Source organism: Giraffa tippelskirchi, chromosome 4, assembly GCF_054371585.1.
Source record: "Giraffa tippelskirchi isolate mGirTip1 chromosome 4, T2T-mGirTip1v1.2.pri, whole genome shotgun sequence".
NCBI lineage: Eukaryota > Metazoa > Chordata > Mammalia > Artiodactyla > Giraffidae > Giraffa > Giraffa tippelskirchi.
Window position 1 is genome coordinate 129,972,596 of NC_137278.1, and position 27,520 is coordinate 130,000,115.

At 42.4% G+C, this 27,520-nt stretch overlaps 1 protein-coding gene across 19 annotated transcripts in view; it reads right to left on the reverse strand.

Annotated features, from left to right (window-relative positions):
• Window positions 1–27,520, reverse strand: part of SLC4A8 (solute carrier family 4 member 8) — a 200,260-nt gene that overhangs the window by 134,313 nt on the left and 38,427 nt on the right. For 12 of the 19 annotated variants that reach the window (XR_014082644.1, XR_014082642.1, XR_014082646.1 and 9 more), the window contains exons 10-18: window positions 26,731–26,877; window positions 25,713–25,813; window positions 18,606–18,780; window positions 17,870–18,003; window positions 16,524–16,769; window positions 10,137–10,242; window positions 9,367–9,528; window positions 2,784–2,897; window positions 94–255 (exon numbers count right to left, since the gene is read on the reverse strand). Coding sequence is in view for 7 of the 19 variants with exons in the window: in XM_081592344.1 (XP_081448470.1) it covers window positions 94–255; window positions 2,784–2,897; window positions 9,367–9,528; window positions 10,137–10,242; window positions 16,524–16,769; window positions 17,870–18,003; window positions 18,606–18,780; window positions 25,713–25,813; window positions 26,731–26,877 (1,347 nt within the window). In the remaining 12 variants the exon portion in view is untranslated. Of the gene's footprint in view, window positions 1–93; window positions 256–2,783; window positions 2,898–9,362; window positions 9,529–10,136; window positions 10,243–16,523; window positions 16,770–17,869; window positions 18,004–18,605; window positions 18,781–25,712; window positions 25,814–26,730; window positions 26,878–27,520 lie in introns of all 19 variants that reach the window. The other 7 variants (XR_014082649.1, XR_014082648.1, XR_014082650.1 and 4 more) reach the window with 2 other exon arrangements.

A 27,520-nucleotide genomic window follows, 5' to 3' on the forward strand; every position in this document is an offset into this window, starting at 1 on the left:
CTGGTCTAAATTGGCTTTCCCTAAAATTTTTTAAAGATGTAATAGGTTGCCATTATTATTATGCCATTATTCTAGGTCAGAAATTTTTCTTACCTTGAGTTTGTGTTCCTTCCTGTTAATGATGACGGCTGTGATCTGCTGGTCCATGAATATTAAGATAGTGCAAAGTAGTGCTGGGATAACTGCAGCAATCACAGTCCACCAGGGATTGGGGCCAATAGGACTAATAATCCACCCTCGGTCATCCCGTGTTGGCTAAAGGGAAAAAGCAAGGTTTTATCTTTGTATTTTAAGTTAACTTTAGTCATTAGGGCAAAACAGATCAAACTGAATCACAACAACCACATTTCTTTTTATTCTTGAATGAAAATTCTCAAAAAAAAAAAAAAAAAGGCGTGAAATACAGCAATTCCTTAGAAAACCTATGACCTTGTTCCAAATCCCCTTTGAAAGAGTCAGTCCTCAATTGTCAATTTCTTATGGAATATTCATTAATCCTTCACTTCCTTCCCTGGCTCTCCAAACTCTTGTGTACAGAAAAAGTGACTTTATCTCCGCATTGACCCAGATAAAATATATTAACTAATAACAAAATCTGTTGTTTAAAGAAGAATTTATGACTTCCAAAGACAATGTAAATAACTTTGATTATCCTCCTCACTACTCTCCCCACCAGAAGCCATATCATGTATGTTTACAGCACAAATAAAGGCAACATAGAGCCAGTTACATGGAATCTCAGGGGCCTGGTCCATGACCCACCTCCCATCAGCAATGAAACAAGGTCCAGGCCCTAGAGACCTGAGAGAGGAGCCCAAAACACTGAATCTGGAGACTCGCATGATCTGGGACCCTCTCCAATTGCCCCTGTAAGCCACTGTTCATAAATCTTATAAACTAGCTAAACTCTCCTATATCTCAAAAAAAATGCCAGGGTACTCTGGGGAAGAAAAGTTCACTTTGATTGGCAAGTAGGGATGGAAGATAAAAGGCCAGGGATACAAACTGGCCCCAAACTCATGAACAAAGCAAAGACTTTAATCCAAAGTATTTGGTTCCACACTGGTTATCATTCTAGGATTCAAAGACTCTTCAATAATGTCACCAAGTCCCAAATTATGAATAGGTTAGGTTCTGAAAGTTTACAGAATCTGTGTTTCCTTAGTAATAATGTTCTAAATGGTAGTTAAATTGTTAGGTCAACACAAAAACTTATTAATCCCTGACTGACATTAACCCATCAATAATAGTACTAGCCTTCAGACTGGGTCTTGGTCACTGGGGGTCATGTGGTGTAATAGGGAAGAGAAGAAAGAAGAAAATGTTTTCTCTGCTTCCTGAAAAGGAGGCCTGCCAATGAGCAGCACTGCTTTTGACATTCTCCCATTTTCTCTGACATCTCCCCCATCTTCCAGAGGCCTTCTTCCCAGATGTCTCAGAAATTCAGTGCCTTCTGACTATCTTAAGCCTACCCATCAGGGAACCTTTCCAAGAATTGCTTAATGCTCCGAGATTACTTATTTTTACACAAAATCCATTCCTCCTGCAGTGTTGACCTCAGCCAGCTATTAGAGAAAAAGCTGATCACACTCATTCACACAGGGTGAGAATGATATATATTCTAGGAGGTATATACTTTTAAAAAGGATGTTTTTTTAATCCATCAATTTCTAACTGGGTGGCATTTCAGTTGAATTTAATAAAACGAAATAAAACTTTTTCAAGCAATATGGAAAAAGATATTTTTAACCAGGCCTGCTTCAGGGACAGAGAAAGGGAAGACGAAGGCCGACTGTGCCGGGTGTTTACAAGTCACCACGGTCCTGCGTTCCCGGCTTCCTCCTCCTCCCCAGCCTCTCCCATTCCCTCCTCTCCTGGCTCCTCTCCAGTCCCCAAGGACACCCAGGTTTCCTCGTCTCTCCACCCTGTGGGGATCTGTGGAACTGAGCTTGGCTGTTCTATCTTCTCAGTTTCCCCAGTAGTTGCCCTCAAACTGAAACAGATTTGGAGTCCCCATGTTTAGATCATCTGTTTTACTTTTTGTATAGGTTTTTGGATCAACAGTATTGATTATAGAGAGATATACAAACAATGAATTAGGGTTGAAGAGAGGTCATGATTACTCTGGTGGGGACCCTAGACTGAGGGTGAAGCTCCTCCACCACCTCACCTCCTCATGGGGCAAGATACTTGAGGAGCAGGACTGAGGCCTGCAAAGAGCCTTTTTACCCTTCCTGATTTCCTAAGACAGCTGATGCTCAGTGAAGTGCTGTGAACCAGAACTTGTTCCAGAGACCCACATTCCCACAGTCTTTGGTATATGTTTATGTAAATATGAATATTCCATTGTTTCATTTTTTAAATATTTATTTGGCTGCACTGGATCTTATTAATAGCTGTGGCATGGAAACTCTTGGTTGAGCCATGTGGGATCTAGTTCCCTGACCAGGGATCGAACCTGGCTCCCTGCATTGGGAGTATGGAGTCCTAGCCACTGGACTACCAGGCAAGTTCCCACATTTCATTGTTATAAATCTTCACATATTAAAAACAATAAATGGCATTAAGAAAATAATTCATTCATTAAACAACATTAAGTTTTCTGATTTGAACTCAGTCAAGCCTGAAGAGTTTGCTTTTCTGAATGGTATGGCATGAGCAGCACAACTCAGATTTAGAGGACTGCAAAATACATGATTAGGATAAGGAGAGGCCCCTGAAATAACTCGGGATCAGATTCTATGAACTACATAAGGGCACCAAGTACCCTAAGATCTGTTTACCTTGAACACACTGGGAACCTGAAGCTTGGGTGATGGGACTCCAATCAAAAAATCAATAATCACCATTGTGAAGATACTGAGGAAAACAGCAAAGTCACTCACCATGGAGCGGACCTGGCACGAAAAAGGATTGGAGATGTGTTACAGTAGATTAAACACAGTAGAAAAGACTCAGCTATTGTAAAATGCTTAAACATGCTCAGAAGAACGCTTTAATTTTATCGGTCAATTAATACAAGCATATTTAAACAACAGGACTATGTTAACATGCCCAAATTAATACCACCAAAGTGTGGGTATCATAAGGGAGAATGAATCCTTGGACAAAATCTGCCAGAACCTACTCCAAACTCTGAGGAGTTCTGTTTAGACAATCTGGGCCCAGCATTTAGGGAATAGCTCTGAGAACTCGGGATAAGATTTCCTGGGACCAACAAGATCCAGCTGCACCAAAACCTCGCAGCAGCACCAACTCCTCTTTGCTCTCAGCCCCAACATTGAATCCATCTGCAAGTCCTGTTGGCTCTGCGTTCAGCTCAGGCCCACAGTCTGACCCTTTCTCACCACCCCACAGCTTCCAACCAGATCAGAGGTACCGGCAGCTCTTGTCTCTGTAGCTGCAGCAGACTCCTAACCCTGCCTCTGTCCTTATGTAAAGCTGCTGGAATGAGCATTCAAAACACAAATCAGATCATGTCACTCTTCTACCAAAACCCTGAAATGGCTCTTCATTTCATGGAGCTAAAAAGCCCAGAGACCTCCTTGGCCAGTGAGGCCCACACACATCTGATTTCATTACTGCTCTGACCCAGGTCCTAATGCTCCCCAACTCACTCTGCCTGTCCCAGCCACACGGCCCTCCTTGCTGTTTCTTACTCACACCAGACTCTCTCCCACCTCAGGGGCTTTGCACTTGCTCATCTCGCTGCCTCAGCAGCTTTTCCTACAGGTGACCGACCCCATGGGCAGCTCCCTTCTTTGCATCCACTCAAGTATCACAATTTCCACTTAATCGTCTCTGATGGTCACCACCCTCCATCCTGGGCCTTCCTGTATGCCTTTCTTACATTTTTTTTCCTCCAAAGCCCCTTCATCACCATTTTGCCCCTAAGAGGACTGACTAACAAACTTTATAGTTTTGTGGCTTTAATAAAACACAGTCCCCCCTCAGTGTCTAGTGCCTACTGTATGCCCACCTTAATCTGAGCTTCCAACAAGACAGAGCCAGATATGTCTTGGCCACATGTAACATCACCGACACCTTAATCTGACTTTGCTTTCTTTTGAAACTTGAGGTTCCTAGCTCCCCTTCCCTGGTTTTTTTTTAGTTCTCCTCTGAATGTTACATAAATTCTCTGAACATGTAGCTGCCCTACCAAGAAGCCTATCCTGGGGCCCAGGGTCCTTCTCTCCTCTGAACTCCTGTGGCACTTATATCCCAGTATGGCATCCATCTAACAACTGCGGTCTCCTATGGGCCTGGTTGTTTCATGGGTTTTCCCTTCCTATTGATGGCAGGGACTCTCTCTCTCTCTCTCTATATATATATATACATATATATGTATACACACACGCATAAATTAGAGGGTAATTACAATATTGGAAGGTTTCTGCCATATATCAACACAAATCAGCCATAGGTACACATATGTCCCCTCCCTCTCAAACCCCTTTCCCACCTCCCTCCCCATCCCACTCCTTTAGGTTGTAACAGAGCACCGGCTTTGGGTTCCCTGCATCATACAGCAAACTTCCACTGACTATCTATTTTACATATGATAATATATATGTTTCAAGGCTATTCTCTTCACATCATCCCACCCTCTCCTTCCCCCACTGTGTTCAAAAGTCTGTTCATGTTTGTGTTGCCTTTGCTGCCCTGCAAGTAGGAATAAAACTACCATATGAGAAGAAAAGGAAAGATATACCCATTTGAATGCAGAGTTCCAAACAGTAAGGAGAGATAAGAAAGCCTTCCTAAGTGAACAATGCAAAAAAAATAGCGGAAAACAATAGAGTGGGAAAGACTAGAGATCTCTTCAAAAAAAATTAGAGATACCATGGGAACATTTTGTGCAAAGATGGGCAAAATAAAGGACAGAAATGGTATGGACCTAACAGAAGCAGAAGATATTAAGAAGAGGTGGCAAGGATACACAGAAGAATTATACAAAAAAGATCTTAATGACACAGATAACCACGATGGTGCGATCACTCACCTAGAGCCAGACATCCTGGAATGTGAAGTCAAGTGGGCCTTAGGAAGAGTCACTACAAACAAAGCTAGTGGAGGTGACAGAATTCCAGCTGAACTATTTCAAATCCTAAAAGATGATGCTGTGAAAGTGTTGCACTCAATATGCCAGCAAAATTGGAAAACTCAGCAGTGGCTACAGGACTGGAAAAGGTAAGTCTTCATTCCAATCCCAAAGGCAATGCCAAAGAATGCTCAAACTACTGCACAATTGCACTCATCTCACACGCTAGTAAAGTAATGCTCAAAATTCTCCAAGCCAGGCTTCAACAGCACATGAACCATGAACTTCCAGATGTTCAAGCTGGATTTAGAAAAGGCAGAGGAACCAGAGATCAAATTGCCAACATCTGTTGGATCACTGAAAAAGCAACAGAGTTCCAGAAAAACATCTACTTTTGCTTTATTGATTGTGCCAAAGCTTTTGACTGTAGATCACAACAAACTGTGGAAAATTCTGAAAGAGATGGGAACACCAGACCACCTGACCTGCCTCCTGAGAAATCTGTATGTAGGTCAAGAAGCAACAGCTAGAATCAGACATGGAACAACAGACTGGTTCCAAACTGGGAAAGGTGTATGTCAAGGCTGTATATTGTCACCCTGCTTATTTAACTTATATGCAGAGCACATCATGTGAAATGCCGGGCTTGATCAAGCACAAGCTGGAATCAAGATTGCCAGGAGAAGTATCAGTAAACTCAGATATGTAGATGATACCACCCTTAAGGCATAAAGCGAAGAGCCTGATGAAAGTAAAAGAGGAAAGTGAAAAAGCTGGCTTAAAATTCAACATTCAAAAAATGAAGATCATGGCATCCAGTTGCAAATAGATGGGGCAACAATGGAAACAGTGAGCGACTTTATTTTTGGGGACTCCAGAATCACTGTAGATAGTGACTGCAGCCATGAAATTAAAAGATGCTTGTTCCTTGGCAGAAAAAGCTACGACCAATCTAGACAGCATATTCAAAAGCAGAGATGCCAACAAAGGTCCATCTAGTCAAAGCTATGGTTTTTCCAGTAGTCATGTATGGATGTGAGAGTTGGACTATAAAGAAGTTGAGCACCAAAGAATTGATGCTCTTGAACTGTGGTGTTGGAGAAGATTCTTGAGAGTCCCTGGGACAGCAAGGAGATACAACCAGTCAATCCTAAAGGAAATCAGTCCTGAATATTCACTGGAAGGACTGATGCTGAAGCTGAAATTCCAATATTTGGCCACCTGATACAAAGAACTGACTCATTAGAAAAGACCCTGATGCTGGGAAAGATTGAAGGTGGGAGGAGAAGGGGACGACAGATGGCTGGATGGCATCACTGACTTGATGGACATGAGTTTGTGTCCATTGGGAGTTGGTGATGAACAGGGAAGCCTGTCATGCTGCAGTCCATGGGGTCGCAGAGTCAGACATGACTGAGCGACTGAGCTGAGCTGATGACCCAGCAATCCTGGGCATATACCCTGAGGAAACAATAATTGAAAAAGACACATGTACCCCAATGTTCATTGCAGCACTGTTTACAATAGCTAGGACATGGAAGCAACCTAGATGTCCATTGACAGATGAGTATATAAGGAAGTTGTGGTACACGTACACAATAGAATATTACCCAGCTATAAAAAGGAACGCATTTGAGTCAGTTCTAAAAAGGTGGATGAACCTAGAGCTTATTACAGAGTGAAGTCAGAAAGAGAAAGTTAAATATCATATATTAGTGCATATGTATGGACTCTGGAAAGATGGTACTGATGATCCCACTTGCAGAGCAGCAAAGGAGACACAGACATATATATTTTAAAATTATATAGTAATTTTACTGAGATATAATTCACATGTTTTGCAGTTTATTATTTTTAAATTGAAGTATAGTTGATTGAAGTATAATTGAAGTCAGTCTTCGTTCCAATCCCAAAGAAAGGCAATGCCAAAGAATGCTCAAACTACCGCACAATTGCACTCATCTCACATGCTAGTAAAGTAATGCTCAAAATTCTCCAAGCCAGGCTTCAGCAATACGTGAACCGTGAACTTCCAGATGTTCAAGCTGGTTTTAGAAAAGGCAGAGGAACCAGAGATCAAATTGTCAATATCCGCTGGATCATCGAAAAAGCAAGAGAGTTCCAGAAAAACATCTATTTCTGCTTTATTGACTATGCCAAAGCCTTTGACTGTGTGGATCACAATAAACTGTGGAAAATTCTGAAAGAGATGGGAATACCAGACCACCTGACTTGTCTCTTGAGAAACCTGTATGCAGGTCAGGAAGCAACAGTTAGAACTGGACATGGAACAACAGACTGGTTCCAGATAGGAAAAGGAGTACGTCAAGGCTGTATATTGTCACCCTGCTTATTTAACTTCTATGCAGAGTATATCATGAGAAACGCTGGGCTGGAAGAAACACAAGCTGGAATCAAGATTGCCAGGAGAAATATCAATAACCTCAGATATGCGGATGACACCACCCTTATGGCAGAAAGTGAAGAAGAACTAAAGAGCCTCTTGATGAAGGTGAAGGAGGAGAGTGAAAAAGTTGGCTTAAAGCTCAACGTTCAGAAAACTAAGATCATGGCATCTGGTCCCATCACTCCATGGGAAATAGATGGGGAAACAGTGGAAACAGTGTCAGACTTTACTTTTTTGGGCTCCAGAATCACTGCTGATGGTGACTGCAGCCATGAAATTAAAAGACGCTTACTACTTGGAAGGAAGGTTATGGCCAACCTAGATAGCATGTTTAAAAGCAGAGACATTACTTTGCCAACAAAAGTCCGTCTAGTCAAGACTATGGTTTTTCCAGTGGTCATGTATGGATGTGAGAGTTGGACGGTGAAGAAAGCTGAGCGCCGCAGAATTGATGCTTTTGAACTGTGGTGTTGGAGAAGACTCTTGAGAGTTTCTTGGACTGCAAGGAGATCCAATCAATCCATCCTAAAAGAGATCAATCCTGGGTGTTCATTGGAAGGTCTGATGTTGAAGCTGAAACTCCAATACTTTGGCCACCTCATGTGAAGGGTTGACTCATTGGAAAAGATCCTAATGCTGGGTAGGATTGGGGGCGGGAGGAGAAGGGGACGACAGAGGATGAGATGGTTGGATGGCATCACCGACTCGATGAACATGGGTTTGGGTAGACTCCGGGAGTTGGTGATGGACAGAGAGGCCTGGCGTGCTGCAATTCATGGGGTCGCAGAGAGTCGGACACGACTGAGCGACTGAACTGAACTGAACTGATAGTTGATTTACAGTGTTTCAGGTGTACAACAAAGTGATTCAATTTCATATATATATTATTCTTCAGGTTCTTTTCCATTATAGGTTAATTACAGGATACTGAGTAGAGTTCCCTATGCAATACAGCAGGTCCTTGTTTATCTATTTTATATATAGTAGTGTGTGTATCTGTTACAGAGACCACATTTTAAGCTTCTTTTGCATCCCCTATTTCACTTAAGCCAGGCTTGAGCAAGTAGCAAGTACTCAGTACACAACTGCCACCTGTTCATTATTTGTCCAGACCGGAAACAACAACTTATTTAGAACTGCAGCCTCCACCTGCCCTCCATGCAGCTTCCCTTAACCACTGTGTAGACTGACTGACATCTGAGAATGTGCTGTTGTCCTGAATGTATACACAGAAGATGTCTCATCAACTGAGACCCCCACCCATTCACACATCCTGCTTTGCATATCTGACTGATAAAAGCCTCACACACAGGAAAACCACCATTTCCTCCTGATCCTAGCTCCTCCTCAAAGCAAAATACCTTTAGTCCCTCTATGCTTGGCCTCTAATTCCACCCCGCCAAAACCAGTCATGATACAAACAGTGCCATCTGCGTCAGGGAGAGGCGGTTGAGGCTTCAAACCTCATGCAAATCAAGTCAGGAGCGTTTTGGCTGCTGCAGTCAATGTGCCCAGTGATTTCACAAGCTATTACCAGTCTTGCCCAAGAGAAGACTCTGGGGTCCCCTACACATCCCAGGCAATCATCCCAATGTACTGTCTTCAGGTGCCAGTTCCAGCTACTACTCGCGACATACCCCAGCATTCTGGAAATGAGATGTAATTGAACACAATGACCACCTTAAACTCACCTGACACTTTTCAATTAAAAACTCTTAGGTATTAACCCCTCATCCTACACCACACATCTATGAAAGAGGCTGCTGGACACAGGAAGAAGAGAAGGCCACGGCCTCCAGAGTCAGGTCTTTTGGAGCTCTGCACCTGTCAATGTACTCACAAGCAGCATGGAGGCTGAGAATGGGTTCTGTGATATTAGAAGTCTAACACAAAAGAAATCCAAGAGTGTGCTACCTACTCTGGTTGGGAAATAGCGACTCGTCTTGAAAGTCTTCAAGGTGCTGGAAAGGATGAAGGTGGTGAAGAAGAGAATGCAGGACCAAAAGAGCACGTCAGGGGTATAGGGTCCATGGTGGCCGCACGCAGAGCCTGTGAACTCTCCGTGCATCTCCTGGCACTCCTGGAGGAATAGACATTCTGGGTGATGAAAGGCAGGCATGAGGGAGGAAACAGCTGCTGTCTCCTGACTGTCACTGTCATCCCAGGGTTGCTGGGACATGCAGGCTGCCTGTATCCTCCACCTGCTCTAAGTGCAGCTGTGGGCTCTTGTTTGCATTTTGGGTGACTACTTATGGTCCTAACTAAGACACTTTTGTAAATGAAATCAGAACTGTCCTGAGAAAACACGAGGTTCTGGGATGGCCCCAGCTATTGCATTGTTTTTATTATAGAGAACTTCCAAATTTGAATGTTCTTCAAGACCCACCAAAACCTGGATCTGCCCCCTGATCCTCCCTGATTTCATTCCCACACATCCTCAGTGCAGGGTCACCGGGCAGGACGTGTGTGGGAAAGAAGTGCGAGGTCATCTTCCTTTCCCTTTGTGTACAAGAGAGTTTTGAAGGAAAAGGAAAGTCAGTTAAGAATTGTGTTCTAAAAAAACAAAACCAAAAAACTTTATTTCTATCAACACCAGAGTTTATTGAAGGGCTTCCCCACTTCTACCTAGAAGGACCCTTTAAGCCAAGTGGTCACAAGGTTGAGCTGCCTGGCAGCGCCCAGACTTACACTAACAGTCAGGTTGGCCCAGTGGACTTCTGTTGTCACGATGTTGTGGTCCTTCCAGTACTGTAAAGTGTGATTGTTTGGATTCTCTGGGAGGGTACACCTGCAACTGAGGGGAAAAGAAAAAACATTCCTGAGAGAAGCAGCCAAGTATTCAAGTAAATCTTTTGAGCCATGACAGGGCCAAAGGCATTGCCAAAGCCCATGCTATTTCTCCTTTGCCCACTTCAGATCCTTGAGGTTGGTCCTATTCATTGAGACCCAACTATACCCCGATTTTTCAGCCAGTCATTACTAAAATTGGGCTCAAATCAGCATGTGGGTCTTCAGATATTGTGCTGACAAGTTAGGCATCTGATGTGGTAGTTCCCTTTGCTTAGTTTCTATCTCTTGGGCTTTTCCTACAAAATTCATTCTACATAGCAAGGAGGACCGGATATCCTATTCAGCTCTCAATAGCCTCCCCAAGCCTAAATATTTTGTACCTTAAACCCCTATCACATTCTTGTTCTAAAATCAGAGCCTCCTGGAATCATGATGGAAACTACAACATTCTCCCTGGTAATATCCACTCTCCTGGTCATTCCCTGGCTTCCAAAGGCCTCATCTTGCATCCAAACCAGAGCAGACCAGACATGTCCCACTGGCCACCATGTTGCTTCCCAATCCCAGCATACTTCATGCCTGTACTGGCTGCCAGCATACTCAACTGACATGGCCATTCCCAGTAACTTGGTTTCACCTCTGATTCTGCCAAGCATACCTTCTAAGGATGTAGCATGACAGGATTAAAATTCAAAAAGATCTCAATAGGTAATAACAATAGAAGGAAATCAACAAAACAAAAATAGAGAAAGTCATAAAGTGCTATATTTAGGTATTAAGAAAATCAGTTCCAAACTTGGAAACAACAAAAATGTCCTTTAGTAGTGAATGTATGTATGGTAGTATATCTAGACAATGGACTATTATTCATTGCTAAAATGAAATGAGCTACCAAGCCATGAGAAGAGAAAGAAGACATTTAAGCGCACATTATGAAGTGAATGAAGCCAATCTGAAAAGCCTATGTACTGTATGATTACAACCATGTGACACTGTAGGAAAGGCAAAACTATGGAGTAAGAAGATCAGTGGTTGCCAGAGGTTGGGTTGAGGGGGAGGGATGAACAGGCAGGGCACAGAGGATTTTTAGGGCAGAGAAACTATTCAGTAGGATGCTATAACGGCAGATATGTCACTATATGTGTGTCAAAACCCACAGAATATACAATTCCAAGATTTACATTCCTAATGTAAACTCTGGATTATGGGTAATCATGATGTGTCTTTGACTGTAACAAATATGTCACTCTGGTGATGGATGTTGATAGTGGGGGAGACTGCATGGTGGGGGCCAGGAGGTATACGAGAACTGTCTGTACTTTGTGCTCAATTCTGCTGTTATCCTAAAATTTGCTCTCAAAAAATTAACTCTATTTAAAAAATCAGTTACACACCTATTACCATAAAATCACTTAAAGAATTAGGGAGTTCTAGCTTTATAACGGGCTTCCCTGGTGGTTCAGATGTAAAGAATCTGCTTGCAATATGAATCAACAGTGGAATGTAACTGAAATGTTAAAAAAAAATACCACCTTGGTGCTTCCCTGGTGACTCAGTGGTAAAGAATTGCCTGCCAATGCAGGAGACACTGGTTCATGTGAGATCCCACATGCCATGGAGCAACTAAGCCTGTGTGCCACAACTATTGACCCTGTGCTCTAGAGCCCAGGAACCACAACTACTGTATGCCACAACTACTGAAGCCCACTTGGACTGGAGCCTGTGCTCCACAACAAAAGAAGTCACCACAACGAGAAGCCTGCACACCACATTTAGAGAGTAACCCCAGGCCTCCACAATAGAGAAAGCCCAAGCAGCAACAAAGGCCCAAAACAGCCAAAAATAAATAAAATTATTTTTTAAAGAAAATACTGTCTTGAGCTTTATTAACAAAGAATTTCAGTATCCAAATCCAAAGTCTACACAATCCAGAGCTGGTCACTTCTGTTTGTCTTCTCCCACTCGGACATAAACCTCATGAGGGTAGAACTTTTGTCTGTCACGTTCACCGCTATGTTTCCAGGGTCTAAACAGCGCTGGGCACATAGTAGGTGCTCAACGAATATTTGTTAAATGAATAAATGAATGATTAAAAAAGGTCAAAGAATGAACCTTCCTCCAATGCCAATCAGAAATCCACTAGGTTTCAAAGATTATATTCCCTGATGGTGATTATTTTGTAATAAAATAATTTTTAAATTCTAATACATGTTTAAGGAGTTATTTTTAAAGTGTGAATAAAGGGATAACTAGAATCTAGAAAAGTGTATCGAAGCTGGTTGGCAGGCATCTCCACACAGTATGCCTTCTGCTCAGGCAGTTTCAGATTGATATTGTTCACTTCACAACCAGACCTTCCACATCAGAATGGTACAACCAGAAGGGAGGGAACTTGATGTACAAAGCTAAGGGATGGGGAGAATTCTCTTTAGTCATAATTCAGAGAACACCATTTCCGAGAAGAAATGTTTACAGGACCAGACTCTCCTAGAAGGATGAAGACACAGTGAAACTGTCTTTTTTTCAACTTAGCCAAACTATATTGAATAAGTGAAAAAAAAGTTGAAATATAGGTAAGTAAGTAGCTTTTTTTTTTTGGTGTTAGTTCTAGAAAGTCATGTAGGTCTTCAGAAAACCACTCAACATCAGCTTCTTCAGCATTATTGTTTGGGGCATAAACTTGGATCACTATGATGCTGACTAGTCTGCCTTGGAAATGAACCAAGATCATTCTGTCATTTTTGAGTTTGCACTCAAGTACTGCATTTCAGACTCTTTCGTTGACTGCGAGGGCTACTCCATTTCTTCTAAGGGATTCTTGCCCACAGTAGTACATATAATGGTCATCTGAATTAATTCACTCATTCCTGTCCATTTTAGCTCACTGATTCTAAGATTGCCATCTCCTGCTTAACCACACATCCAATTTGCTTTGATTCATGGACCTAATATTCTAGGTCCCTACGCAATATTGTTCTTTACAGAATCAGACTTTACTTTCACCATCAGACATATCCACAACTGAGTGTCGTTTTTGCTTTGGCCCAGCTGCATCATTCTGTCTGGAGTCATTAGTTAATGCCATCCACTCTTCCCCAGTAGCAAACTGGACACCTTCTGACCTGGGGGGGGGGGCTCATTTTCCAGTGTCATATCTTTTTGCCTTTTCATACTGCTCATGGGGTTCTCGTGGCAAGAATACTGGAGTGTCCTTTTCATCATAGGGGACTGGAATACAAAAGGAGAAAATCAAGAGATACCTGGAGTTACAGGCAAGTTTGGCCTTGGAGTACAAAATGAAACAGGGCAAAGGCTAACAGAGTTATGTCAAGAGAACACACTGGACATAGCAAACATCCTCTTTCCAACAACACAAGAGATGACTCAGCACATGGACATCACCATATGTTCAATACTGAAATCAGAATGATTATATTCTTTGCAGCAAAAGATGGAGAAGTCCTATACAGTCAGTAAAAACAAGACCTGGAGCTGAATATGGCTCAGATCATTAGCTTCTTATTGTAAAATTCAGTCTTATATTGAATAAAGTAGGGAAAACCACAAGGCCATTCAGGTATGCTCTAAATCAAATCCCTTATGATTATACAGAGGAGGTGATAAATAGATTCAAGGGATTAGATCTGGTAGACAGAGTGCCTAAAGAACTATGGACAGAGGTTCTTAACACTGTACAGGAGACAGTGACCAAAACCATCCTTAAGAAGAATGCAGGAAGGCAAAGTGGTTGTCTGAGGAGGCTTTACAAATAGCTGAGGAAAGAAAACAAGGAAAAAGCAAAGGAGAAAGGGAAAGATATACCCAACTGAATGCAGAGTTCCAGAGAATAGCAGGGAGAGATAAGAAGCCTTCTTAAATGAATAGTGCAAAAAAAGAGAGGAAAATAATAGAGTGGAAAGACTAGAGATCTCTTCAAGAAAATTGGAGATATCAACGGAATATTTCATACAAGGATGGGCACAATAATGGACAGAAAAAGTAAGGACCTAACAGAAGCAGAAGAGATTAAGAAGAGGCGGCAAGAAAACACAGAACTATACCAAAAAAGGTCTTAATGACCAGGATAACGACGATGGTGTGGTCACTCATGTAGAGCCAGACATCCTGGAGTGTGAAGTCAAGTGGGCCTTAGGAAGCATTACTACAAAGAAAGCTAGTAGAGTGATGAAATTCCAGTTGAGTTATTTCAAATCCTAAAAGATGATACTGTTAAAGTACTGCATTCAATGTCAGGAAATTTGGAAAACCCAGCAGTGGCCACAGGACTGGAAAAGGTCAGTTTTAATTCCAGTCCCAAAGAAGGGCAGTGCCAAAGAAAGTGTCCAGTTCAAACTACTGGACAATTGCCCTCATTTCACATGTTAGTAAGGTTATGCTCAAAACCCTTCAAGTTAGGTTTCAACAGTACATGAACTGAGAATTTCCAGATGTACAAGCTGGGTTTAGAAAAGGCAGAGGAATCAGATCAAACTGTCAACGTTTACTGAATCATGGAGAAAGCAAAGGAATTCCAGAAAAGCATCTACTTGCTTCACTGACTATGTGAAAGCCCTTGACTATGCGGATCACGACAAACTGTGGAAAATTCTTAGAGGTGGAAATGCCAGACCACCTTACCTATCTCCTGAGTAACCTGTGAGTCAAAAAGCAACAGTTAGAACCTTACATGGAACAACTGACTGGTTCCCAGTTAGGAAAGGAGTACATCAAGGCTATATATTGTCACCCTGCTTATTTAACTTCTATGCAGAGTACATCATGTGAAATGCTGGGCTGCATGAATCACAAGCTGGAATCAAGACTGCCAGGAGAAATATTAACAACCTCATATATGCATATGATACCACTCTAATGGCAGAAAGTGAAGAGGAACTAAAGAGCCTCTTGATGAAAGTAAAAAAGCTGGCTTAAAACTCAACATTCAAAAAACGAAGATCCAGTCCCACCACTTCATGGCAAATAGAAAGGGAAAAAGTGGAAGCAATGACAGATCTTATTTTCTTGGGTTCCAAGATCACTGCAGATGATGACTGCAGCCATGAAATTAAAAGATGCTTGCTCCTTGGAAGGAAAGCTATGACAAACCTAGACAGTATATTAAAAAGCAAAGACATCACTTTGCTGACAAAGGTCTGTATAGTCAAAGCTATGGTTTTTCCAGTAGTCATGTACAGATGTGAGAGGTGGACCTTAAAGAAGACTGAGCGCTGAAGAATTGATGCTTTCAAATTGTGGTGCTGGAGAAGACTCTTGAGAGTCCCTTGGACAGTAAGGAGATGAAACCAGTCAATCCTAAAGGAAATCAATCCTGAATATTCCATAGAAAGACTGGTGCTGATACTGAAGCTCCAATATTTTGGCCATCTGATGCGAAGAGCTGACTCATTGGAAAAGACTCTGATGTTCGGAAAGACTGAAGGCAGGAGGAGAAGGTACGACAGAGGATGAGATTGTTAGGTAGTATCACTGTCTCAGTGGACATGAATTTTGAGCAAATTCTGGGAGATAGCGGAGGACACGGGAGCCTGGTATGCTGCAGTCCATGGGGCTGCAAAGAGTTGAACACAACCTGGCAACTGAGCAACAAAGTAGATTTCTAGACCTTCTGGACACAGAGTAAGAGACCTATGGATCTATAAGGAATTATTATATTTTCTACCTAATGATTCCTAAGAGTAGCCTACATATACTCACAGAGAATGTGATGTGGTCCAAAGCCTCACAAGTTTTTGCAAAAAGAAGTTCTTCCCAACAACTACCTTGAATTCTCCTTGCTACACTTGCAGTCTATTCTTGTCTCAGTACCTGGACCCAAAAGACATACTCTGGAGAGCATTTCTCAAGTCCTCTCTGATTCTTAATCTTAACCTATCTTCCCCATCATCATCTTAAAAAAAAATTTATGTGGGTAATTTTTAAAGTCTTTGTTGAATTTATTACAATATTCTTCTATGTTTCGGATTTTTGGCTGTGAGGCATGTGGGATCTTAGCTCCCGGGCCAGGGATTGAACCCACACCCTGTGTTTTGGAAGGCAGAGTTTTGACCAATGGTCCACCAAGGAAGTTCCCCCTTCATCACTTTTGATTGTTCTGCTCTGGCAGACCCCCAGGTCTCCACATTAATGTCTAAGCTCTGTTTCCCAGAGGGCCAACACACTTCCTTAACAGAAGCTACAAGTACTGCATGGCATGCTACCTCAGCCATTATACTCAGGCCCTTCACTTTATTTTTAAAAAAATAAAAGAAGCAGAAGCATACTCACTAATACAGGCTAAGGTGGTCCAGCTGGCTATGCATGTGGATGGGGTAGGTCTCTGCCAGGTGAATCAGCTTTTCTATTGCTTCATAGATGAAAATAATGCAAATCAGGGAGGCAAACGCTTCTTCAGTGAAGCGAGTAATGTAGCAGACAAGGGAACTGGCATCAGTTGCCACAAGGACAATACAAAGGAAGGCAGTCCACAGTCCAATACAAGCTCGCAGGGAGAGGTATGAAAGAGCGTAGTCTCTGAAACAAGACCAAAGTTCATCAAAAGTCAGTGAATGGCTTTACATTCTGACCCACTGCATTACAGGCAAAGGGTCAGAAATGTGGTTAATTCACCTGCTATTATCAGTTCCAGTACTGCAAGCTAATTTGTCCCTAATTCTGACTGCACTTCACTCCTGAAGGCTGTCCTGGGACAGCTGTGACAAAGATTCGCTTTACAGATCATATTTCCCACAGCAAGGACAAGGACAGAGGAAAAGGTGCAAACTGTCCACTATCCACTTCTGCCATTCCTGCCCGACATGGTTAAGATCCTCTTTCTGCAGTTAAGGAGAAAGAGCTGGTCCTTATTCCATGTGCTCCTACTTCTAATACACAATGAAAGATTTTATAGGAAAAGTAGGAAAATGAGGGCATTGCTGACTCCCCACCAACAATCAGAATATAAAGGGGGAGTATTAACTCAAATTAAAAATTGACTGGAACAGACTTAGAGATATCAAAAACAAACTTATGGCTACCTAAGGGGAAACATGAAGAGGAAGAGATAAATCAGAAATTTGGGATGAACATATACACATTACTATATATATATATATATATATATATATATATAATAGATAATCAACAAGGACCTACTATATAGCACAGGGAACTCTACTCAATATTCCATGATAACCTATATAAGAAAAGAAACTGAAAAAAAATGAATATAGGTATATATGTAACTGAATCACTTTGTTTACAACTGAAACTAACACAATATTGTAATTCAACTACACTCCAATTTAAAATTTTTAAAAATCCATACAATTAAAAAGTTAAATTTTTTAAAAAGAAAAATTGACTGGAAATTGAGTTTCCATTAGGAAACTTCCATTAGGAGTTTGGATTAGCTAGGGAAAGTGTTTTTAAAGATAAAAAGTCAAGAGCTGAGGGACATTAATAAAGCTCTTAGGGCCAGGAGATCTGCTATTTTATATATGGTCCTACCTGGGGGCAGGGTGACAGGCCACAGGATGCTTTTGCCTGCTTACACTCTACTAGGACCCTAATATTCAAACCTAGTAGCACACTAACATATCCAGATAGAGTTTTCAGAAAAACAAATATCTTACTTGCAGAATTTGAACAAAATCTTTTCAAACACAAGCACTGGCCCAGTACTTCCCAGGATGGTGAGGGCCTGGCCAGCAAACAAGGAATAGGCGATCCCAGTCATGGAGGCTCCAAACAAGGATTCAATCGCACTCTAAAGAGGGAAAAAAATCATCACTGAGTCCACAGCCCATCTGAAATGAGTGACACAGGCTTATATACACTCCCAACTTAGCTCTCCAATGCACCTGACAAGCCACTTGTTTGTATTTTGTCTCAGCAAGAGAGATGTGTACATAGTCTAATCCTCTTGTAAATGGATACTGCTTCAATAATTTAGGTCCCCAAATCTATCTACGTATGATTCCTTAACAAGTCCTATTATGCACGACTCAATTCATTATTTATAAATATATATAGAAAGCACAATGATACCATTCACACTATGGGCTGTCATACAGAGTCACCTTAAACCTTATTTTCAGATGACATCAATATATAATTTTCTATCCTTGGAGCAACGGGCAATACAACAGGGCAATCGGCTACCTAAATTGATATGCAGGCAGAAGAGGGTCTGTTCTAAAGGGGGAGCGGTGTTGCTCGTTGGCATGAAGTCAGAAGACTATGTAATTCAGCAGGAAGAAACCAATCTCTTCAGTCCACGTCCAGGGAATTTTCCTCCCAGTAGATGTGGCTGCCTTCATAATATTTTTACTTTCATTTGGGACCATTAGAAGTGGCAAAAGTTCTTACTATGCGCCCCTCGGTGGCTTCTCCAAGCAATCCCCCAAAGGTGATGACAGGTGACATGCAGGCACAGTACAGGAACAGAAAGGAGGCCAAACACTGTAAGCTGAGGGCATCCCGGTAGTCGCTCCAGTACCAGGGGGCCTTCCGCTTGATGTCCAGCACCAAGCCCCCAAACAGCCTGCAGAAACACGGCAGACAGGTGTCTAATGCAGTCCCTCTCCCACTAAAGCAAGTCAACAGAGCACATCTGAAAGCACTTCAAATGCGCTCTGTATGGAGGTTAATATTTGGCTTCAATTTGACCCTAAGCACAAGAGATCTCTCCGGGGCCAGCATGGATTCTGGCCATGTTCCAACATGAATTCTAATTGCAACCAAAGGCATGAATTTGAATGATTATCCCAAGCATAAAAAAAATTAATTTGCTATGCATAACACCCATTCAATAAAAAGTTCCCAAAATTTAACATGAAATTAAGTATTAGCTTCAAACTTCAAATTCTGAGCTGTTAGGAAGCAATGAACAAAACTATCATGGTATTAAAACTGTTAGTTTTATTAAATGTTTTCTAGATAAAAAGCCCCTATCACATGTATATTCTTACTCTGAACTACCCACCTTACTTGAGAAATCAGCATAATCATTCATGCAGTTGCCAAGTAGTAACAGATACTTCACGCCAAGCACTGTGCCAGGTACTGGAGACGCGACAGTAGCAAGGCAAACACAGCCCTTTCTCTCTAGGATGAAAAGTCTAGTACAGGGGACAGACAGGGTTGTGAGGGCACCATGGCAGCAAAGAACAGGGAGGGGCATTTCAGCTGGGACTCGAGAATGGACCAGGAGTTAGCCAGATGAGGCAGAGGGGCTGGCATGGATGCCACCTAGAGGTGAGACTGCTTGGCACGTTCAAGGTGCTGAAAGAGTTATGACTGGATAAGGCAAGTTCAGTTCAGTCGCTCAGTCGTGTCCGACTCTCTGCGACCCCATGAATTGCAGCACGCCAGGCCTCCCTGTCCATCACCAACTCCCGGAGTCTACCCAAACCCATGTCCATCGAGTTGGTGATGGCATCCAACCATCTCACCCTCTGTCGTCCCCTTCTCCTTCCGCCCCCAATCCCACCCAGCATTAGGGTCTTTTCCAATGAGTCAACCCTTCGCATGAGGTGGCCAAAGTATTGGAGTTTCAGCTTCAACATCAGACCTTCCAATGAACACCCAGGATTGATCTCTTTTAGGATGGATTGATTGGATCTCATTGCAGTCCAAGGGACTCTCAAGAGTCTTCTCCAACACCACAGTTCAAAAGCATCAATTCTGCGGCGCCCAGCTTTCTTCACTGTCCAACTCTCACATCCATACATGATCACTGGAAAAACCATAGCCTTGACTAGACGGACTTTTGTTGGCAAAGTAATAGTAAATATGCTATCTAGGTTGGCCATAACCTTCCTTCCAAGGAGTAAGCGTCTTTTAATTTCATGGCTGCAGTCACCATCAGTAGTGATTCTGGAGCCCCCCAAAATAAAGTCTGACACTGTTTCCACTGTTTCCCCATCTATTTCCCATGAAGTGATGGGACCAGATGCCATGATCTTAGTTTTCTGAACGTTGAGCTTTAAGCCAACTTTTTCACTCTCCTCCTTCACCTTCATCAAGAGGCTCTTTAGTTCTTCTTCACTTTCTGCCATAAGGGTGGTGTCATCCGCATATCTGAGGTTATTGATATTTCTCCCGGCAATCTTGATTCCGGCTTGTGTTTCTTCCAGCCCAGCGTTTCTCATGATGTACTCTGCATAGAAGTTAAATAAGCAGGGTGACAATATACAGCCTTGACGGACTCCTTTTCCTATTTGGAACCAGTCTGTTGTTCCATGTCCAGTTCTAACTGTTGCTTCCTGACCTGCATACAGGTTTCTCAAGAGACAGGTCAGGTGGTCTGGTATTCCCATCTCTTTCAGAATTTTCCACAGTTTATTGTGATCCACACAGTCAAAGGCTTTGGCATAGTCAATAAAGCAGAAATAGATGTTTTTTTGGAACTCTCTTGCTTTTTCCATGATCCAGCGGATATTGGCAATTTGATCTCTGGTTCCTCTGCCTTTTCTAAAACCAGCTTGAACATCTGGAAGTTCATGGTTCACGTATTGCTGAAGCCTGGCTTGGAGAATTTTGAGCATTACTTTACTAGCATGTGAGATGAGTGCAATTGTGCGGTAGTTTGAGCATTCTTTGGCATTGCCTTTCTTTGGGATTGGAACGAAAACTGACCTTTTCCAGTCCTGTGGCCACTGCTGAGTTTTCCAAATTTGCTGGCATAATGAGTGCAGCACTTTCACAGGATAAGGCAATGTGAGGGGTAAATATCAATAGACAAGGCTAGAGATGTTGGAAAAGCTAAGTCACAAAGGGCTTTATAAAAAGGAATCAGAAATTTATCCCAACAGTGTGTGATGCAGTGAAGGACTTTATACAGGGAAGCAGCATAAGTAAGCAGGCATTCTGAAAGGATCACTCTGGTGAGAGTGTCATAAATGGAACATGGGGCAAGGCTGGAGGCCATGGGTTAGAAAGAGAATTGAGTGCCAATTAGGAGGCAGAATCAACAGGACTTGGTGGCAGGACTTCAAGATCCCTCTCCACATCCCAAGGACGAGAAAGATCAAGAGTGAGATGTCCTACACCAAGAAGGAGGACTATGTCTAGACAGCGGCAATTTTTAAAGAGTGGAGTCATTGAAGAGAGTCATTCAGCATTCTACAGGGCAAACTACCTACTTTCTTCTACACATGAATGGCATTAAAAAAAAAAAAAAGAGGAGGAGGCCTGTTATAGAACAGGAACATAATAATGAAATGCAAACCTCCACTGGATCCTGCATCAAACAAACTCTAAAAGGATGTTGCCAGGACAATCACAGAAAGGTGAATATGGGCTAAGCATGAGACAATGTAAAGAATTATTGTTAATTTTATTAGATTTCATAATGGAATGATAGCTGTTTTTCAAAATGTCCTTGTGGAACAGAGATACCTGCTCAAGTAGTTACAGGTGAAATGACATGTTACTGGTGATTTGGCTTAAAATAATCTAGAAAACATAAAACAATTAAGTAGTGAAGAAATAGATGAAACAAGATTGGCAAAATGTTGGTAACTATTGATGGGCACATGGGGGTTCATTACAGTGTCCTTTCTTCTCGTTTATGTTTGAAATGTTCTATACCAAAAACTGAAAACACACCAGTCTACTCTCTCATGAAAGGAGGCTTAGCTAGCTCTTTCTTTCTCTCTGCTCAGGAGCCTAGAGGTGTCCTATGAGGCCTAGGATCTGTACGCCAGGGGAGAAGGCTGAGCCAGCTCTCTTTATCCATTCAAAAGCTCCCTCTCTCATCTAGCCAGGTCAAATGGGTATGCAGATGGACACAGGGCACACACTCTTTCATCTGACCCACTTGCTCTTCTGGTTTGCCGGGCACAGTTGGGATTTACTCTTCCTCAACCTACAGCAGTAACATCACAGTCTGGGCCTGGGTTTACAGGAGAGAGGCAAAGTCAGCCTTGTGACCTGCTTTGGTTTTAGCCTGTCTGGCAGACCTAGCTGAGGTAAGGAGCTATCTACAGGGTCTAACCTAGAGCATGGGAGTTCTACCTCAGGGTTTGGGACCCAGGTTACAGTTTGTAATAAAATGTCACATGGTCTTGCTTTCCTCTCTGAGGAGATAGCCCCTCAAGGACCTTATTGGCAGCCACAATTAGTCCGGGGCAACATTCAAGATTTTCCAGGTCCTTAGCCAACATAGCATTACCTCCCAAACACCAATGACCTTCCTCTGATGGGTATTGTTCTGGGAGAATAACCTTCTGCAGCAGTGAGCCTCACCCTATGATGCTGCCATGATTGGTCCTCCTGGATGTGCGAGGCTCATCATTCAGGAGGAGTGTCTATGAGCAACAGGCAAGAGATTTATGTGACATGGATTTATAAGAAGCCATAGAAAGGAAGGACATCTGTCTGCCTGGCAGTGATTGAAAGAGGAGAGAAAAGATCTGAGGCTCCTATTGATGGTATAACATAAATAACAAAATGATTTCAAATCCTGTTTTGGAATCTGTCTCATTCCCCACTCATACAGACCCTAATCGAGTATCTGGCACACACAATAATCAGGCATGGATGCTTTCCTCCACACATTTGAGACTTCCTTTCGCTTTCAATACTATCCTTGATGTTCAAGTTTGGGGTGGCAGGAAGCACACAGGGCCACAAATTTAAGCTTGAAGCCAGAAAGGACTTACCTGTGGAGAGGGCCACTAGGCTCTAGAGTATTAACTCAGGAAGCCCTCTGAGGAGGGCTTTAGGGACACACCAGCCATCCAATTGTCTGCTGTGCCTGGGAAGAAACCTGTTTCAAGTGGGGCTGGGATCATCAAGACAATAACTCCCAATTCTTTTTTTCATCAACCCTTCCCCAAAGTGGCTTCTCCAACAAGGTACACCAATCTACTTGGAAAAACCCCTCAGCAGAACATCCTCGGTGCTGTGAAGCTTCCAGCCTAGGAACTCTAGTCAGACTTTGCTCTTCGCTCGGCATGGGAATGCCTCGGTGTCATGGCCTACCATCAACATGAGGGAGGCCCAAGACACTGTGTCAGCCCTGGCTTGGCAGGTCAGATCACATACAACTCAGACTGTTCTCAACTTTGCCTCCTCTCCCACCTTCTTAGAGCCTATACTACCACATCTTAAGTACCTCTCCATCCAACTAGGATGGCATCCCCAGGTTGTGCACCACCTCAAAGAAACACAGCTAAAGGTACAAAGAATACAGAGTCCAGGTTAATATAGTTTTAGTCTGTAAAGTCCAGGAAGGTCCAGAAAACTCTAGGATGTTCATCTGTAGAGGAAGGTTCATATTCACCCCTACATACTTTAAGACTGGGAAAGGAGCCAGAGTTGGCATGAACTGTGATCCCTGATACCAACTGAAAAAGCTACAAGAGGAGGAAAGTCACGTGTCTTGAGGTCTTTTCCTAAGGGCTATGAGGGAAACTTCTGGAGCTCAGGAAGAGGCACACCAAATAGAGTGAGGCTCTGAATCTAGATGACCCTTCCTTTCAGCTTTGTCAATTCCAGTAGTTCCTCACTCGACATTATGGAAGAATGTCCTCAAGCCCCATTTGAACTTGTGAGTAAAGGTACTAGGGGCTGGTGATTAAGTGTGTGATGGTCCTGGCTATATGGGTTTTTCTTTGGGGATGTCAGGCACCATTTCCCAGATTCTGTATCAGGTCTAGATATAGATCCAATCTATACTCCCAAACCTCCATGTAGAATTGATTTTAAGTGACCCTCCACTACAAAAGCATGGGACCCTAGTTTATTTGCTTCTTGAAACCAAAAGAAAGCTGAGCTCTCATCTCTGCAAAGATCATGTGTTTGAAGGAAAGTTGTTGGCCTCATTTCTACTACTTTCAAACTCTCAGTCCTGAGTTGTGAACACCCTTTGAATTCAAAAGGATAAATCATAGCTTTGAAATTCTATCAAATCCATACCCAAGACTCTTCCCCTTAAAAAAGCACCACCTCCTTTAAGATAGTCTGAATCCTGGAAACTATTCTAAAGACAAATGTATCCTTTGAAATGCTTCTCAACACCAGGACTCCTCCGCCACAACTCAGAGCTCTTCCAACTTTAAAGAAAATATGAACTTTACTCCTGGAACTTGATCTCTCTTTTCAGTGATCCCGTCCATCAAAGGGTTCCTCCTTTCCTCCAGTAATCCCTCCCAGAGCCCAGTTATCCTTCCACCCTCAGATACATTCCTCCAGCCAGGATGAATTCTCCCTATCAACACTGCTAGTTACATGCTATTCTGTCAGCTTCTCAGTCTCCTCTCCTATCTGTCCCTGAATTTCCAAGAGTGGAAAAATTAACACTCTGCAATTCAAAAAAACAAACAAATGTTGGGTTTCCATTGGATAGAGTACTGAAGATAAAGAAATAAGGAAAGCAACTTCAAGGAAGAAAGAAAAAAAAAAATAGGTGAAAGCACTAGAGTAGACATTAAAGCTCCTTTCCATCATCTGAGTCCTGTGCTGAGAATCTCTGCCCAGCAGACCCTTTGAGACACAAGCACAACTTACAATGCCAGAACCATAGTCCCAACCTTCTCCCACAACGTGGGGGACACCTCTGGATGCCACTCCAACCCCAAATCTCATTCTCTTTTACTACCTTCCTACCTGGAATATAAAGCATCCCAGCCTGGGGACCCTCTTGCCTCATCTACCACAGAGAACCTCCTAATTGGACATCTGTCCTTAAAATCTGGGCCCAGAAGAGTAAGTTGCCTATTCTCAGACACACCTAAAGTAGTACTTATTTCCCTACCTCAAGGGGTTTCTTAACTTAAAAAAACCATTTAATATTTATCCATGTCTCAACTTAAAATAACCATTTAATATTTATGCATGCCGTGTCCACTCGTGCTAAAGAACAGACATCATTCTAATAGTATTCATTCATCAGATAATAATTGTGTACCCACTCTATGCAGGGCACTGAACTGGGTTTTAGGAATATAATGGGGTCCCCGCCCTTAGGGAGCAAACATTCTGGCAGGAAAGACATCAAATCAAGAAATAATAATAAAATGTGATCAGGGCTATAACCGGGGACTGGGCTGAGGGTAGTAGCTGGGCAGGGGACAGGGCTCCAAGCTGTGACATCACATGGCAGGAATAACCTAACCTCCTCTAAAGAGTGTCTTGGAAGACTCTCCAAAGGGACACCTAAGCTGAATCAAAGGATAAGTAGCAGTTAGCCTGGAAATGAAGATAGGGAGGAATGTTCAAATCAGGGAGAACAATGTGTGGGAAGGATAGGAGGTGAGACAGAACACGGTAGGTGGTTTGAGAAACTTGAATGAATGATACAGTATTTGATAGAATTGTAATACTTATTGTCAGTGGTCCCATTTGAAAAGTCATTCACAAGCCAATAAAGATACTATAGAGAAGAAGGCTGAAAGCAAAGATGACCCATTTCTTTATACAGCTTCTGTCCAGTAAGCAGTATTAGCTGTGAAATATTCCAGAACTTACCGCCCGGTGCGCTGAAGTTCTGGCCCGCTGTGGCCCCCATGTGGCTCCGGTTCTATGTGGCAAATGTTTCCATTTGGAACTCCAGGCATTTTCCTTTTCTCCTTTTAATAGAGGACCACACAATTAGCAAAGTCAACCACCTATTCTGTCTTTCCTGCTATGATGGGGGTAGGTGGGGTGGGAGGGTGGGAGATGGAAGGGGACAGGGTGGCATGAGAGAATCCAAAAGCAGCCCCCCAAATACCCAAGTGTTTCTTATAGCTTTCAGATGCATCTACTGATTTGGGACAGTTTATTGACTTTCCTGAAAAACACAAAAGACAACAAATAATTTCTCTTCCTCTCCACTGGTACCTGACTCCTCTGTCTTGCCCAGAAACAGAAACATGAAGGCTTTGGCATCAGATACGACCTAAGTTCAAGTTGCAAATCTGTCTATGTGTAATCATTACCTTAAAACCTTGAAGATAGTATTTTTATTCGTCATAAATAAAGAATAATAACACCTACTTGGAGATGTTGCTGAGAGATTTAATTAGCATATGTAAAGCACCTGGTCCAGGGACCAGTGTACAGTAGAAGTTTTCTTCCATCTTTAATCTCTCAAAAAAAAGTATGGGGAACTCTATTTGCACTCTCTATGCACTGAGCTCTTTTCATTTAGTGGCTTCATCCTTAATAGACTCCCAAGAAATGCCCCCTCCTCTCCTCTCTGCCACTTCACACCAATCCTCCAAAAGTTGGCTTAAAATTCATCCCAGGGTAATCCTGGCCACCTCTCCTCTCTGCCATTTCACATCAATCCTTCAAAAGTTGGCTTAAAATTCATCCCAAGGTAATCCTGGCCAATCAATGTTACTGCATATTCATATTTTATTACTCTTCTGACATTCTAGGCACTCCATAACAGAACCGCATCTCAGTTTATCTATCATACACCAACATGGTCTTTGCTGTGTCCATGGTGGGCCCTCAGTAAGTGACACTAAGCCACCACTGGCTCATGTGCATACATTACCTGGGAAGGGACATTTTTGGGTGGCTCAATTCGAATGGAGGGGTCCCACTCCCCTGGAGGAAGCACCGTCACCTGGTCTAGGAACTCATCAATCCCTGCCAGGAGGTCATCTCGCTCTTTTGCCTTATAAGCCACATCATGAAAAATCTAAGAGAAGAAAAAATCCTCAGGAAAGCTGAAAGTCACTTGACTTAAACAATAGCCAATGGATATGGTAAAAGATAGATAAAACCTCTTGGACTTTATCTTTGTCACAGGGCTCTGAAATGTAGATAAGTTTAGCACTTAAAGAAGTACAAGGATAAAAGAGTTTTTAAAATGAATCTAAAGATGAGTCAAAAAAAACTACATATATGTCTATTAGTATAGAAAGAGATAAGACACGACTCTATAAAGTTTTGTAATTCTGTTATCTCCTCAAAGAACAGAACAAAAGCCAAGATGCATGAGAAATCTTCCTGATCACGGTGGGTAGAAAAACTGGATGGAATAATTACTAATAAAGGTCCTCCATGAAATATGCCTTCCAACCAAAGACAGCTGATAAAACACAGCCCAATCTCCCTTTGCCTCTAAGATATATGCCTTTTCAAGGCCCTACTTTGCAACTTACCTGAGCAGCACAGTCCTCACCAGGGATGCAGCAGGGGCAGTTGAAATGTCTAGTAACCCTAGTACATTCACATGACAATGCCCAAGAGCATCCCCCTGACAAACTGGTCTCATTTACCAGTGAAATGGGAGTGAGGTTTCTTTATGCAAATAGCTTGGATACACTTCATTAACTACC